At 37.7% G+C, this 17242-nt stretch overlaps 1 protein-coding gene across 1 annotated transcript; it reads left to right on the top strand.

Moving 5' to 3' along the window:
• The first annotated feature begins 225 nt into the window (after positions 1 to 225).
• FAM98A (family with sequence similarity 98 member A) lies at positions 226 to 16949 on the top strand. Its single transcript, XM_025868037.2, has 8 exons — positions 226 to 382; positions 3321 to 3469; positions 5792 to 5926; positions 9512 to 9696; positions 10715 to 10795; positions 11335 to 11451; positions 14903 to 15070; positions 15159 to 16949. Exons 1-8 carry the CDS (start codon positions 330 to 332, stop codon positions 15822 to 15824), a joined length of 1554 nt encoding a protein of 517 aa, XP_025723822.1. The 5' UTR covers positions 226 to 329; the 3' UTR covers positions 15825 to 16949.
• The last annotated feature ends 293 nt before the right edge of the window (positions 16950 to 17242 follow it).

The following is a 17242-nucleotide window of genomic DNA, read 5'->3' as shown; positions in this document are numbered from 1 at the left end:
AAGAGAGGTTAGACCGCTCCCCCTCGATGTGGGTCCCCACGCCCAGATGCCACGCAGCCAGTCCTCCTGCCCTTCTTAGGGCCGCCAGCTTCACTATCCAGTAATACGCATGTGTAAGACTGTGCCGCCCGGCAACCCTTTAGCCGGCAGGGGTGGGGCGGCAGGCGGGACCGAGTTTCTTGCGCACGCTCGGGACATGCGCAGTGCAGTGGCTGAGGCGCCAGCTGTCGATTTGGAAGTTCCGGGGGGGGGGCAGCGCATGCGCGAGTGTACGCGTTGCCGGCGAAGAGGGGAGCCTGACGACTCGGAAATTTGAATACCACAGTAGCATGGAGTGTGACCTCATGGAGACTGACATCTTGGAGTCGTTGGAAGATCTAGGGTAAGAGTGCCAGGGTACGGGTCTCCTAAACCTTACACTGTCGGCCCCCGGGAACACCTCCTCCGCCCCAGTCGGGGACACCTGCCTCTGCACGCCGCACCCGGTGGCTCCTAACTGTCGCCTCCTTATGGCTCCGGGACCCCAATGCCACGTCCACTGTCCGCCCTGCCGGGTCGGGGCCCTCCTAAAGCGACGACCCTAGGCCTTCCCTGTGCTCCCTGCAGCCGAGTTTCCCGCAGCGTTTGTCAGTCATGCGTGTCATTGTCTGGGCTCTGGCTTCTCGCCACCCCCCTCCCCGAGCTTCTCTTCTTGCTCCCCATCCTCTTGTTCTACCCCCTCACTCTAGAGGTTGCCAAAGTTGATTCTCTTTTTTTCGTAGTTGTCCTCCAAACTTCCTGCTCCTCTCTTGAGCCCCTGTTCCTACCCCACCCCGTTTCTCAAAAAATCTCCTTTGCCCAGTCATCTCTGCATGCACTCAGGCTTCCCTAAGCCACATGCCTGCATCCGTTCCGCTAGCCAGCTCACTTATGCACCTCACCTGTCACCACCTTCATGGGAACCACTCACTGGCTGTTTCCCTTGACAGTGACACTCTACTTCGTCGAGCCACCATTTAGCCCTTAAAGCTTAGAGGCATCTTCAGCCACCAAGTCCCTACGTGTTTGTTGTGCATTTCCTTTCTTCTGACAACTACCCAACCATAATTTAGTACCTAGAAGCTGGAAATAGGGCTTCTTACCTCACTGGGTCACTGAGATTAGTGTACTCTTTAAAACTTGAGAATTTAGAACCTCTTGGTCTAAGTGTGGTCCCAGAAACAACTTATGTGATTAAATATTTGTCTACAGGTAAATGGTGTCCAAAATATATATATAGATAGATTTAGCTAGCTATATTTATAAAGTAACAAGTCCTTTATCAAAACCTTCCTCGAAGGTTTTTCTATGACATGGAAACCTTTGGGGGAACCTTTTTTAGGAAAGGACACCGTGAGGTTCTCAGAGTCTGCCCATTTAAGTCATTGCTGTCCTGATGGAAATTTTTGGGAGAAGTGGTAGTGCTTAAATCTTTTTTCTTAAAGTGAATTACCATTGTTCTTTTGTTTTGGAACTTGCTCTGAATTTTCATGAATATTCCAGACTTTAGGGGACTTACTTCTTTGATTAGAGCATAGGTGAAAGTCACATTCAGCAAAATGGTCTCTTTGGTGGACATCTCAGACTAAATTGCTTGCTCACATATAAATCCATTCATTCAGTAAACATTTTCTTGAGGAACACTTGCCCCTTGGCAGTGTTGGGCTGATCATTTATGGGTCAAAGTGAGGTGGAAAAGAAGTTCACACTGTCAGAATATTCTGTGAGGAGAACTGAGGAAGGTCCCTTTATTTGGAAAGGAATGAAGTCCTAAAAGCTTCCTAGAAGAAATGACAATTAGGGTTAGCATTGAAGGAGTAGTAAAATGAGAGGAGAAGGGAGCCTTATTTAAATGTGGTTGTGCTGCTTGGGTAGATGTTGCCTAGCAATTGGTGATGGATGCTATTTCTTCCCATTATTGTTCTTCTACCCTTTAAACTATATTTTTTTTCTTTTCTGGAGTACTAAAAAAAGTAATTTTTACTATAATAATTGTAAATCAAGTAAATATTCTAGATGAGTTGTAATGTAAACCATCAGATTTTCTGAAAACTTTGCTATGAATTTTAAGCCTAACCAATTAGTTTGGTGGCACTCAATCATTAAGATTCATACTTAATTAATTGACATGTACTTTTAAAGGATTCACTGAGAAATACTAAAATTTTTAATGACTTTTATCTTTAATGTGGCACACAGTAGGAATTCAATAACTACTTGTAGAATAAACTAACAAATTATGAATGTGTAACACAAGGAGAGATTTCTAGGCCTAGCCTCTTTATTGCAATGTCTAATTATATGTGGTTTTGAATCTAGATGCCAGGCTATATATAATCTCACTTTTTGTGTAAGATTTTTTTCCATTCCATTCAGTGTATAAAAACATAGGTGCATTTTAAAAGAATCAAGTATTGTCATTTCTCTAACATCTCTATACTTCCAAACATCAAATTATCTTAAGTATATTTAATGTTTCATCTTCAATAACTTTTTGTCAATATTTCACTTAAAAGATAAAATAATCTTCTGGAGACTATATATTTTAAAATTACCCTGAAAATGACAGGATCTTTAGTTCTAGCTATATTCTAGGTTGGGGTTCTTTATTACTATTGTCTTTTATGAATGTTTGCATATTTAATAATACTTTAAAATTATGCTTGAATCACTTTCAGAGGATTAGGATTCAGATGCACCAGTTCACCCAGACATCAACTTGCTAGCAATTATTAATCTTTTAAATTAATCCAGACATTTCTCTGGTACTAGTATGTCTTAATAGCCTTAACTGTCATCAGATATGGAAAAAGGAAATAAATGATGAGCTGGAAAGTTTTTGCTTTTAAAAAAAATAAAAATAAAAAAAACTAACCTAATTGATTTCTAGGAAAGGTAACTTAAATCGTAAACTATAGTATAATCAGCTATCTCTTGTTAATGTGGTTTTAATATTCAGTTAAAGGAAGAAAATCTTTGTACAGCAAGAGCTTTCAGTATAATGTATAGAGGTTGACATAATTTAGTAGTATATATGAGTCTCTTAAATATTTATATATATTTTGAAGAGTGGAAATGCTGTTATCATGTAACTTATTTTTCTAATAGATTTTATTAGTTTAAAATTTAAATTTTAGATTTAGTTTTCTATAAATTTTATTTACATTTGTAAGTTTGCAGAGTGGTCATCATAACTTACGAAACAATTATTTATTCATACAAATAATACATAGATATAGTGTTTGTATAAAATATTAGGTGTGATTTTATATTCTTCTGAAGTATAATTTTTTACTCACCAGTTACAAGGGTCCATTGTTGGAAGATGGCGCTCTGTCTCAGGCAGTCTCTGCTGGAGCCAGTTCCCCCGAGTTTACCAAACTCTGTGCTTGGCTGGTGTCTGAATTAAGAGTGTTCTGTAAATTAGAGGAAAATGTGCAAGCAACTAACAGTAAGTAAACTCAGTTTTAGGTACAAAATATAAAAGTAAAATTGGGGAATTGTCAGTTGAACGTTATTAGTACTAAACCTGAAGTGTTCTTTGTAAATTAAAAAAAAAAGATTTATAAAGAAACCCAAATACTTTTCTTTCCTCCATTATTTATAGAGATAAAGTGATTTTGGAAGTTGAGAAAACAGATTATAGTTGTGCAACTACTAAAACATTGTGGTAGTTGAAAAGACCTTACTACTGAGATACAGAAATGGGAGACAAGTATAGCATATATGAACTTTCCATTCTTTGTGAAACATGGCTTGTTAGTTCTTAAATCGGTGGCTAGAACTGGAAATTGGGATGTTTTTCTTAGATTCCAGAAGTACATATAGCATGTAAAGGAAATGCATTATAATTCTGTTATACATGGGGAGAAAGAGAACACTTAAGAAGTTAGGAATGCATCACTAGATCCATCACAACCAGATGCAGCTCCATCAGATTTATGGCATTGAGAGCTGTTTTATATTTGCCAATTTTGTTATTGTATTAGCACTAGTTTGTTGACTCTGCAAAAGAGACAAAAGCTTGGAACCCAACACCCCACCATCTGGTTCCCTCCTACTATAGGTAAACCTACAATAGGAGACAAAGAAAAATGCTCTCTAGTTAACCTCCCCTCATGGAGAACTATACACATAATCCCTTTTTTTTCCCCCCACACAGAATCGCATATTGAAGAGCTCATTTTCTTGCATGTTCAGTATATTTAATGTGCGCATGTTAGTTGCAGCCAGTTCTAATTACTAAGGACACTGTCGTGTAACAGTAATGATAGCAGCAACTTACATTTATTAAACAATATGTTGTAAGCAGTTTCCATGTGTTAAGTCATTTAAAACCTGAGGTAGGTTTTATTACTCTTTTAGACATTAAACAAGGAAGCACAGCTAGGTTAAATGCACTGCCTGAAGTCACACAACTAGTACGTGATATAGCCAGAATTCAACCCCAGCAGTCAAGTTTGGGAGCCAGTACTCTTTAACACTGCCTCTTGACCTAACATTTCAGGGATTGTAGGAACTTGTGAAAACACCTATAGTAGATAACTATTTATAACCTGGAACCCCTTTGTTCAAATGAAAACATAGAAGCCAACATACAAAACAGTTAACAGTGTACCCGTTTAGTTGAAATTAAGAGGGAGTACTTTTTGCACAACTCTCTCCTCATCCTCCCCAGCTGTTTCTAAAGGAGTTCTGTGGAATTTGAGTTCACAGAACAGTTTGCAAAACAATGATAATACAGCCTTCCCATTTTACAGATGAGAAAATGCACCCAGGGTGCCTGGGTGGCTCAGTCAGTTAAGTGCCTTTGGCTCAGGTCATGATCCCAGGCTCCTGGGATCGAGTCTCGCATCAGGCTTCCTGCTCAGCGGGGAGTCAGCTTCTCCATCTCCTTCCTGCTCGTGCTTGCTCTCTCTAGCTCTCCCTCTCTCGCAAATAAATAAATAAAATCTTAAAAAAAAAGAAGAAAGTAAGGAAGAAAATGGACCCAGGTCAGATGACTCAAAGTTTGTTAATTTTTGCCCTTGTGTGATAGAGAACCATCAGAAAAGGAAGAAGGAGCATTGTTTCTCCTTGGTTCACAAGATGAACTCTGTACTTAACGTGGTTGGGAATATAGAACTACAAGTCATGTTTGCTAACTTCAAATTTAATCTCACTGGGAATATTAGGCACAAATGAAACTGGAGATTAGTACAGTAATTAAATGCTTCACTTTGGTTCACAGGGGGAGGAAATCATTGAGTGCAGCAGGACTTGGGGAAGGTCTTATCAAGGAGCCAGTGGGCTTTGATGGAGAGGTGGGGTTTGATAGATGAAGGGAAAGTAGAGGGTCTATCAGTCACAGGGAATAACTTAAATGAAGGCACAGAAGTGGAAATGACACTGTTCTTGGAACAGTGGGGAGGCTGGCCTGGCACAAATAGAATGTTTTTGAAGGTAAAATGTAACTGCTACATACGTGTCATAGGTACTACTATAGTAATATGCAGGGGAAGGTGAAGCATAGAGGCTATTAAGCAATCTTTAAAGGCAGACAAATAATTAGATTAGATGGGGTAGAAATTAGAAAACGATTAAAGATGCTCAAAAAAGGGACTAACATAATGAGAACTTCTTAAGAAAATGGGCAGTGGTGTGAGAAAGGATGAATTAGAAGTCAAAGTAACTTGTGCTAGGAAAATCCTATTAAAACTTTCCATTTATATATAACTTTTATGCTAAAGGGAAAAACAGTCATTTTTATTAAAGTTATTTTAATTCTTAAAAGGCCCAAGTGAAGCTGAAGAATTCCAGCTTGAGGTGAGTGGGCTACTAGGGGAGATGAACTGTCCATATCTATCACTGACATCTGGTGATGTGACCAAGCGCCTTCTCGTTCAGAAGAACTGCCTCCTTTTGCTCAGTAAGTTTATGGCTACTAGAATGTAGCTATTATTTTTTTATTCATGTTTTCTTTGACTAATAAACTGGCTGTTGTACTATTTCATTACATATTTAATTCAGAATGCCACTTAAAGAAAACTATTACATTTCCAACTTAGAAGCTAATGGTGGGCCTGTGCACTGGTAGCAGCATTTGTTTTGTAATTACTATTTTATCATTTAACTTTGCTGGTACTATTGTGCTTCACCTAATATCACCAAAGTTAGTGCCGAGTGTTCAAGTGTATGATCATTAACCCTTAGCGTTCTAGACTGGAAGCACATTTTAAAATAGACTAGGAAGGTAGTGTGGGAATAATGAAGATTTTTTTAATAAAATTAAAGTGCTTTATATTGTGGATATTTCTTTGTGGTTGGGTAATTGGGGGTTTTGGTTTTGTTTGTAAATATATCAAATTACAGTATAAAATTTTCTGGAATAGTATTTGAATTGTTCCTGTGCTTACTGATCATTCTGGGAAATTGTTACGAAAATTCTTTCCTTCCATGTTTTTTATATACTAACTACATTTCTTTCTTCACCCTGAAAAACAGTAAGTAGACTCACAAATTTTATTGCCTTAAATGAACTCTCCAGTAAACACAACCAGTAGTCTTAACTCACAATTTTTGTAGCAGTCTCTGAGACACATTTAGATTAAGCTTTGGTTAACTGAATGTTATAGTTCTTATTATGACACAGTTCAGAGGATTTTTAAAATATTATCTTTACAACTGTACTGGTTTCTGAAAAATGAGACAGCTCTAATTTTGAAGATTCGTTTTTTTAAAAAATGTATTCATCACCACTATACCCAGGCACTGAGTTATTCCAGAATCACTTACATAATTTCCCCTTTGTTGAATGATTGTGGGGGATGGGAGGTAGGCACATAAGATCAGATACTGCTTTAAATACTGATACTGCTGCATGTTCTTATGCATGCATTCAGTATCCTTCAAATTGTGTGATTTCTAGAACTGGCTCAGCGACAGTGTACTCACTCATTCTACCAAAACCTAATATTTGGCACTCAGGATACGTTATCTTACATAGGAAGATAAGAACTTCATGGAAAGCTTAGTAATGACCATGAATAACTAATTCTTTCAAAGAACTAAGAGTTTGGCCTTTTTAGTGTTCCTGCTTACAAAAACCACTTTATAGGGGCGCCTGGGTGGCTCAGTCGTTAAGCGTCTGCCTTCGGCTCAGGTCATGATCCCGGGGTCCTGGGATCAAGCCCCACATAGGGCTCCCTGCTCAGCGGGAAGCCTGCTTCTCCCTCTCCCACTACCCCTGCTTGTGTTCCCTCTCTCGCTGTGTCTCTCTCTATCAAATAAATAAATAAAATCTTAAAAAAAAAAAAAAACACTTTATAAAATGCCTTTGACTCCTTCCTGTTACTTAAGACTGCACTGAATATTATTTTGGGATCAGGGTTACAATTTATAGACTTTATTTTAATATGCTATCACCTCAGAAGCTCTTCAGTAATATACAACTATTTGCCTCTCAACTAAATGACTAAAACCAACTAAAGGTTATGCTGCTCTTGGAATTCATGCACACATACACTCTTCATTCCTCTTTTATCTTTGCTTCTGCTGTTTCCCCTTTAAAATATTCCCCTCAGTTTGTATTCTCTCTGTCATGCTAGTATTTATGTGCTCATTCTCTATTCACTCTGTATAAATATTTCTCATCTTTCCAAGTATCAATTGTCGCCTCTTGATGCTATAATTTTACTTATTTCTCCAGCACCCTTTACCTTACTAATTTAAATCTTTTAATATGTTGTGTTCTGAGGGGGAAAATAACCAATCTCATTAGAATTTTTAGTAAAATAGAATAGTCTTTGAATGAGTGGCTAAAAGACTCTCCTGTGTCTGGTTAAGAAGTTTTGACTGTTCATTGCCTCTCTGGTTGTCAGATTATTTCCTTTAGGGAAAAACAAAACAAAACAAAACAAAAAAACCCTCAGATATTTGAGTTCCTAATAGATGAAGAATTATTCATCGTGAATGCATATATTCTTTATTCTTAAGTAGATTGTCAGTAGAGATCATCTGTTTTGTTTGTTTTATATCTCCAGTGCCCTTCCTAGTACTTTGAACACATCAGTAACAGATAATGTTTTCTGATGGTAATTGTATTGGTGAACTAATTTTGTGGATGCCTGAGTTAATGTTGTCCCAAATTTAGAGAACCGGTTTATTAAATCATATAATTTTCTAGAACAAGGGTTGGCAAACTTTTTCTTTAAAGGATGGGACAGTAAATATTTTCAGCTTTGTGAGTTGGAAGGTCTTTGTCACAACCGTTTAATCTCCACTTTTGTAGCGTGTACCAGCCATAGAGATTATGGAAATGAGTGTGGTAATGTTCCAGTAAAACCATATTTAGAAAAACAGTGGTTATTTTCATGACAGTGGAATTTTACTTTTTGATCTTTTAACTCCTACAGTTTGCTATATGGAACACATTAAGATTTCATCAAGGCCATTTAGAATGACCTTTCCAGAAACTTGCTCTTTTTATTGTTCTAACATTACACCTTGGGTGTAAGAAATGAGATAGTCAAGCTGATCATTCTTTTGAACTTTTAATGAGACTTAAGAGCCCAGAAAATGTCTTTTTCCAAAACTATCTTTCTAATGTTGTCAGAAGGTTCTCACCCGAAATCCTGAGCTCCCAATGGTTATTAATCATCTTTCATAAAAATGTAAACATCCTTGGGAAAGTTAAAGGAGTAAGATTGAATATTTATACCTTCAATTACCTGAAGCAGATTGCAGCCCTCATTATGCCTGGCTGAAGTCAACACATGAGGGGATGATATTGATACAAAAGAACTCTGTCAAGAAAAGATCAGAAAGTTTTAGTGATGTTGTTTTTCAGGAGTGGCTATCGGGGAGAGAATGAGGAAGGTAGAGGGAAAGGGAATACTGAGAACTTGGTTGGAAGAGGGTTTTCTTTAAACAGAGAGGGTGGCATTAGGCTACTGGAAGCCATGAGGAAGGAGCTTTGGGGAGTTTCATGTCTTCCCCCTTTTGTAAGTTTTGATCACTTGAAAATGTTTCATGCCAGTTCTGAACAAACTGCCTAAGTATTGGAAGGTAAGAGAGCAAGAGAGTTATATCACTGGTGCATGTCAGTGGTGAGAAGTAAAAAAATAATAACCGGTTCTAACTGTTTCCGAAGATTGGCCACCTTCTACCTTTTGTAAATTTGTTAACAGATGCCAGCCCCTGTTCTGGAGTTCCTGAATAGTAGGATATAAGAATCCAGATTTTTAGACATGATCTACCTTGATACTTTCGTTTCAAAGAAGAATCACTTATTTATAAGTTACCCTTTAAACATATATTGATTAAATACCTGAATTACAGAACCAGTTTATATGTTATGTCATTTGCAGGTAAAAATGTTTTTTTTTCCTTGTTTTTATCCATTCTTGCAGCTTTAAAAGTTACGTATCATTAGGTCTATAGAGTTGTGACTCCAGACTTATGACTATTAACTGTAGCTGTATCTCATTTTGAAATCTTATTTTGTTTACTTCAGCATACCTCATCTCAGAACTAGAAGCTGCCAGAATGCTCTGTGTGAATACTCCTCCAAAAAAAGCTCAAGAAGGAGGCGGTAGTGAGGTCTTTCAAGAGTTGAAAGGCATATGTATTGCTCTAGGAATGTCCAAACCTCCAGCCAATATAACTATGTTCCAATTCTTCAGCGGGATTGAAAAAAAAGTAAGACCTTTAGTACCAGATTGTAGTGTATTAAAGGCATAGTCCTACATTTGTTTGAAATGAAGCAAGTTAATTTCTCTTAATGGGAACCTAATGTGCATATTATTAATTGTTACTAAATGAGTTTTGGGTTTTAAGTCCTAGATACTTTAAAGAGAAGTTAGTATTTTACTTTTTTTTTTTTTTTAACTTGTCAGCATGTTTCTCTTTCAAAAAGGAAACTTTACACTTTGATTTATAAGCTGAAATAAGCTAGGTATAATGTAAAAAGAATGAAGACTTCAGTCCTTTTTAAAACTTTATCATTGAACTTTAACGCAATTAATTTTTAAGTTCTTGATCATTAAATGTTACCACCCTCCTTTCATTGACTGGACAGAAAAAGATGTAAATGTTTTTGGTTTTTAATCCAGTCACTTTGAATCTTATGTTTCAATTGGCAAACTAGGTTTGTTGACTGCTAACATAATCTAGTATGTGAAAATAATTCAGAATTATTTTTATGCCACACATTTAACAGTTAAGAGGTTTTTTTAAATATAATTGACTAGGAATAAGCCATTTTAGTAAATTAATGAATATAAGAGAATGGTATTTGTTATAGCAGAGTTATCCTCTGCATATCTGCTGGACTCCAAGAATTGGTACATTTGCATTGTGGGGTAGATGGACACCATGATGCACAAATTTGGCTGAACTCTACAGGGGAGCAGCACTGTATTCATAGTCCATATTTTTCTGTGTGTTCATTCATCCATTCAGCAAGTACACATTGAGTGCCTACTGTTGTCAGGCACTGTTCTAGGTACAGTGAAGGAATCATGCTTCCATAGGCACGTGAGGATTGGGACAAGTGAGTGTCTTTATCGTGTGGGTCCTGTACATTTCAAAACATCTCCACCTTTGCCTCTGTCAGGAATCTTCTTTTGATGGCAAGATATGATGGGAATTGGGAAGATGAGGAGGATATGTTGTACTTTTAGATTTGTTTATTCATTCATTTATGTGTTTGTGTCAGCTAAAGGAGACATTAGCAAAAGTTCCACCTAACCATGTGGGAAAGCCTTTATTGAAGAAGCCAATGGGACCAGCCCACTGGGTGAGTAGCAGTCATCTTAAGTTGTCTTGGTAAAGAACCACTTACTTACCTCACGGTGTTGACAGTTTGTGCTGTTTAGGTTATGTTTTCCAATATGTAGTTTCCTAGGTGGACATTCTTAGAATCCATTTTTGTGAATCTGAAGACTTATTCGGAATAATTTTACTTGTGTAAGATTAGAAACACTTATCTCATAATTTGTAAATATTTCACATAGCTGGTCAAAATAAATTGAAGTTCAGTATGTTTTTAATTGCCAAATGGGTTGCCTTCAAGCCAAAAACGTCATTGGGCTGAACTTCACACAGCAAATTATGGGAAAGCTAAATGAGAGTTCTCTACTTAATCTTTATTATGTTTCGAGACATTATTTAGCCTTATTTCATAAACTTAAAATAACTTTTAGTAGTATATTAAGTAATTTGTTTTGTGCTAAGTGCTGGGGAGTCATTTATGAATGAAACACAGTCTCTGCCCTTTTGGAACTAGGGGGTCAAGCACATTTAAATTCTAACTGGTCTTTTAAATTTCCTTTTTAGGAAAAGATAGAAGCAATTAATCAAGCCATAGCCAATGAATATGAAGTTCGGAGAAAGCTGCTAATAAAACGTTTGGATGTCACTGTCCAGTCTTTTGGCTGGTCTGACAGAGCTAAGGTACATATAAAATATTTTATTTTTTAAGATTTTATTTATTTATTTGAGAGAGAGCACACAAGCTGGGAGGAGGGGCAGAGGGAGAGGGCGAAGCAGACTCCCCCTGAGCAGGGAGTCTGATGACTTGGGGCTCACCCCAGGACCTTGAGATCATGACCTGAGCCAAAGGCAGACGCTTAACCCACTGAGCCACCAGGCGCCCCATATTAAATATTTTAAAAGAGCAGAATATTTATAGACATGAGACTTAAACATTCTTAGCACAGTTTATTTTTTTTTTAAAGATTTTATTTATTTATTTGAGAGATAGAGAGCACGAGAGGGAAGAGGGTCAGAGGGAGAAGCAGGCTTCCCGCCGAGCAGGGAGCCTGATGCAGGACTCGATCCCGGGACTCCAGGATCATGACCTGAGCCGAAGGCAGTCGTTTAACCGACTGAGCCACCCAGGCGCCCCTTAGCACAGTTTAGATACAATGGAGAGAGAAATGCATAGGAGACACATATAGGAATTTTTCTTTCATGAGTTGCTGAGTAGCAATTCTTTCAGCCTTTCAGCAATAATGAAAACATTTTTTTTTTCAGCTTTTTAATATTTTTTTTAACAAAACCGTATGTTTTAGACCATACTGGGAATACTTACTTGTAGGAGAAACAGAGTATTTGAAAATCACTAAAAGACTAAATATCACTAAAATAATTTTTAAATTACTCATTTACTGTACTTTAAGCTAACAATTTCATTTGCTAATTAAAATTAGAAATACTGGATTTAGCAAGACCAGATATTAGTAAGTATTTATAGAGAATTGAAGAATTTGGTAAGAGTTCAGTTTTACTTCAAATTAAATGGGATAATCTGGGTAAAGATCTTGGTCATTCAACAGATATTTATTAAATATCTATTATATTATCAGTGAGCAGAAAGTAATTGACACACGTGACTTCACATCCTTACAACCCTGAAATGGAACTAGTCCTTGAACTTATGGGGAGGTTGGTCCAGTTGTGTATTATATGTTCCCTTAATAGTGCATTCATGTTTGAAAACAGATTTTTTTTTAATTTTAGTTGACTCCAAAAAAATTTTTATGTAGTTTTCCTAAATAATGTTATGTTATTTTCACCTAAAATCTTTAAACCTTGGCACAGCCCTATTTGGTTCCTAAATTGTTGGGGTAGGTATTTATTGAGTTACAATATTTCGGTGTTGGAAAGGGGTGTTAGAGATCAGTCTTAACTTCTCTCATTTTGCAACTGGAAAAAAACAAACAAACACAGAGACCCAGTAAATGGGAGGCTTTGTCTGAGATCTCACAGCTAGTCCGTATCAACACCAGCAGCAAATCGTTCTCTCCTATGGCTGTTGTGTAGGAAATGCCAGTCCTTTCCTAAGTTATCTTTGATAGAAACAATCATTCAAAATAAGCCTGCACCTCTCAGCTGGAAAACTATCTACCAATGAAGTCGTGCACGGACTGAGGCAGTACTACACGGTTCTGATTTTGGCCCTGTCTTTACTGGATTGTACAGCTGGTATCCTAACCCACTGTGTCTGAGCTTCCGTCTCTCTCCCCATTTTTGACATCTTTAAAATGCCATGTTTAATCTAGGGGTTATTTTAAGATTCTTTTGAACCGTAATACACAATGATTTTATGAACTATGTAAATATATTGGAGAGGATAGGGAAGGACTATACAAATTACACAAATCTATGCTTTCATCAAGTGGAATTTATATACCGATCATCTCATTTTGAAACTTGGTTTTAAATCACTTTATAGAAATAACTTTGCACAAAATGAGCCAGTTTCAGATAAGGAAATCTATGTATTTATATCACTTTGAAATTGCATTTTAAATCAGTTTTATTTGAAACATTAAGCTACCTTCTCAAAGGTGTTTGTCTCCATTCAACAAACATTGACTGAGCACTTACTGTAGGCACAAGTGACCATAAGAAAGACATACAAGACCTGTTCAGGAAACTTCCCTCCAGACAAGCTATGGAATGACAATCTCTTTATCCTTTTAATTATTCAGGTAATTTTTTTCTAATAAAATAGTCACTGATCATTCCATCGTCTTAACCACAATAGCTATTTTCATTTTTAGTATTGTCTTCCTTGCTTTGTTTGCACAATTGTAATAAACATACCTTTTTACATCCTTTTTTTCCCCATATAATTTAAACATTTACAATATCAGTATTTGAGTACCTGCATATAACTGACAGACTTACCAAATATTTTTCTCTGTATGATTTTACTGTGTCTTATAGCTGTTGTTTCCAAAATTTAGTAGATAGTTATTTCTCACAATTTAGGTTAATTGGCATTTTTTTTAAAAGATTTTATTTATTTATTTGACAGAGAGAGAGAGAGAGAGAGAGAGAGACAGTGAGAGAGGGAACACAAGCAGGGGGAGTGGGAGAGGGAGAATCAGTCTCCCCGATGCGGGGCTCGATCCCAGGACTCTGGGATCATGACCTGAGCTGAAGGCAGCCACTTAACCGACTGAGCCACCCAGGCACCCTAGTTAATTTGCATTTGTTGATTCCTGTCTGAAAAACATTTCTTGTATTTGTTCGAACTTTATTTTGTCGTGTGTGAAATTTCTGTTTATGTCTTTTGCGGTCTTGTGTTTCACACACATTGAAGTGATGTGCCAAGGTGTCCCAGATTCCCAGTGGTTTGTCTGTCAGGAACTGACAGTCTTAATCATTAACTTATACTTCTACTAAATGGTTAAAGTAGACTTTTTTCCTTATTTATTACTTATAATAGAGGAAAGTATTACACAGGGGGGATCACTTCGGAAGAAATGTATCCTGTTAGTTAGAACAAATTAACCATAGCTAACATTTTTTATCTCATTGTAAGCAAAGATGGGAAAATTCAAAAGCAAAATTTTTGAAATTAGTTTACATCCTTATATTTAAATAGATAGAATGAATATGTTCGAGACCAATGTCAGGGGGCACCTTTTTACCCCCACAATCCTAAAGGGAAGCCCCTCTACCCTGTGTGTCCCCTTTGCAACATTATTCCTTGCTGTATCAGCAAGTCTGACAGCTGTGTCTTAGGGTAGTTCTTGACTAGGTAGGAACAATGGTGAGTATATCTTTTTTCCTCCCCTCTTAAGCCTAGTAACTATTATTATCAGACATTTTGGAAGTCTTTAACTTATTTAATATCAGTGTTTCTGGGGCGCCTGGGTGGCTTAGTCGGTTAAGCGTCTGCCTTCGGCTTGATCCCGGGGTCCTGGGATCGAGCCCTGCATCGGGCTCCCTGCTCAGTGGGGAGTCTGCTTCTTTCTCCCTCTCCCTCTGGGTGTATGCCCTCTCTCTCTCTAGCTCTTACTTTCTCTCAAATAAAAAAAATAATAATACGTCAGTGTTTCTATGTCATTCTGAAAATTGACTTTTGTCTTTGAACACTTTGCTTCAACAGAGTCAGACAGAAAAATTAGCAAAGGTTTATCAGCCGAAACGCTCAGTTTTATCTCCTAAAAGTACTATTTCTGTTGCCCACCTTCTGGCTGCAAGACAAGACTTGTCAAAGATTTTAAGGACAAGCAGTGGCTCTATAAGAGAAAAGACTGCCTGTGCCATCAATAAGGTGATTGAAGTACCTTTTATTTTCTTTCAAATACATTTATTTCTATTAATAAAATATAGTAGTTTAAAATATCTTTCTTATCCCATAGGTGTTGATGGGCAGGGTCCCTGACAGAGGAGGTAGACCCAATGAAATTGAACCTCCACCTCCGGAGATGCCACCATGGCAGAAAAGGCAAGATGGCCCCCAGCAGCAAGCAGGAGGCCGAGGAGGAGGGAGAGGTGGTTATGAACATTCCTCATATGGAGGACGAGGAGGTCATGAACAAGGAGGAGGGAGAGGTGGACGTGGTGGCTACGACCATGGTAGCCGAGGGGGAGGAAGAGGAAATAAGCATCAAGGAGGCTGGACGGATGGAGGGAGTGGAGGAGGAGGTGGCTACCAAGATGGTAGTTACCGAGATTCGGGTTTCCAGCCGGGTGGCTATCATGGTGGTGGCCACAGTGGTAGCTATCAAGGCAGTGGTTATGGCGGCTTCCAAACATCTACATATACAGGAAGTGGATACCAGGGTGGTGGATACCAGCAGGACAATAGATACCAAGATGGTGGGCACCATAATGATCGAGGCAGTGGTCGTGGAGGGAGAGGTGGTCGCGGAGGCCGAGGTGGACGTGGAGGCCAGGGAGGAGGTTGGGGAGGAAGGGGGAGCCAGAATTATCACCAAGGGGGACAATTTGAACAGCACTTCCAGCATGGAGGTTATCAGTATAATCATTCTGGATTTGGACAGGGAAGACATTATACTAGTTGAGGCTACAGAACCTTACACTTTGCTAGAGCTCAAGTAATAGAAACTTAGTTTCAGAATCCTGAGTCCAGCATCAATATTGAATTAATGTGAGACCACAGGTGGCAGGCAGATTCCTGCTTGGCAAAAGTATTTGTAGGTCTTCATTCAATTCTGTTGGGTTTGTGGTTTGTTTTTTTTTTTTTAAAGGACTTACATGACAAAGTTTGTTTGAGAAACACGTACAACATCTCTCCTTTATATAAAGAACTTTTTAAAAGGTAATTAAAATTGCCTTTAACTGACCAGTAGACTAATTCCACAGTCAGAACATGCATACTTTTTTGGGAAGAAATTACTTGAATAAGTAGTTTTCAAAAAAGCGGTTTTGGAAATGAGGATTCTCCTAGATTTTTTTAGATTTTCAACTAGGAAATCTTCCTCATATTAACAGTCCATTTGTGTGTGTTTTCCTTAAAGTATTCTAATGCCTGTTTTCCAAGCACAGTTCTGCCCTGATTGGCTTCTTATTCAGAGAGATTATGCCACATTTTAGGTCAGTTCCTATTAAATGAGCTCTTCCACAGATAGCACATTCAGTAGCCTTATCCTTTTGATGGAATACTGTACCATATGCTCAACTCTGAAAACCTTGAACACGGCCAAAATCCGTAAAGATTATAAAAGCAAACTAAGTTGTGAACCTATACTACATGTAGGCATTTATATAGTATAGCAATTCAGACTGACCTGCATCCATTCAAAACAAGTTCCTCCTTAAACCTTATTTTTACTTGAAATCTGTTAGAAGAAACAGCAAACTGAAATTTGTTTTATGCATGAGTTAATACCACTGGCTCAGCAAATACAAGTTAGTTTGCTTTGGGCAGGAGACTTTTTTTGTAATGGAAGAAATGCACTACCAAGTAAGAGAACAGATTTTTTGCTTAGTGCAGGAGGCCCTTTATTATTGCTGCAGAAAACAAAAGCCTGGCTGAGTTGATGTTTTACATTCTCCTTTACTGAAATCAACATGAAGCTTCTTGCTGGGTTTTTGTATACGTAAACATTGTCAAGCTGTGAAAGAAAATGGCTGGAGGTGTGCTTTGTGTGAAAGGTGAGCAATAAAGTATCTGTATGTTCTCTCTCTGGTTTGAGTTTTATTTTAGCTACTTTTAAAAACTGAATTAATGTGGATACTTGTTTCAAGCTTATGAGCTAAGGCATCTGTTCCCCCAAAAATTCTTGAGTGTTTCTTTAAAACATAATTTGTGATGAAAGATAACCCTTACCCTAAAACCATTATTAAATTGAAAAAAACCCTATTTCCAAATTGACCTTTTTCTCTAACACTATAGCTACAAAACTTCACTACTCATTTCTGGCCACTGGGTGTAGCTGTTGTTACACAATGTATTAGGCAAAGATAAATTAATGGCCCT

This window comes from Callorhinus ursinus, unplaced genomic scaffold, assembly GCF_003265705.2.
Source record: "Callorhinus ursinus isolate GAN/ISIS: 27379988/994484 unplaced genomic scaffold, GSC_fseal_2.0 scaffold10, whole genome shotgun sequence".
NCBI classification, from domain to species: Eukaryota; Metazoa; Chordata; class Mammalia; order Carnivora; family Otariidae; genus Callorhinus; species Callorhinus ursinus.
This window is presented reverse-complemented; position numbering and strand designations above follow the sequence as displayed.

What these genes read in the sequence shown, in the direction of transcription:
- FAM98A (XM_025868037.2), top strand. Translation starts at nt 330, where the DNA reads ATGGAGTGTGACCTCATGGAGACTGACATCTTGGAGTCGTTGGAAGAT. An exon ending in GAGTCGTTGGAAGATCTAGG is followed by an intron (nt 383 to 3,320) that starts GTAAGAGTGCCA and finishes TTTACTCACCAG; the next exon opens with TTACAAGGGTCCATTGTTGG. An exon ending in AAATGTGCAAGCAACTAACA is followed by an intron (nt 3,470 to 5,791) that starts GTAAGTAAACTC and finishes AATTCTTAAAAG; the next exon opens with GCCCAAGTGAAGCTGAAGAA.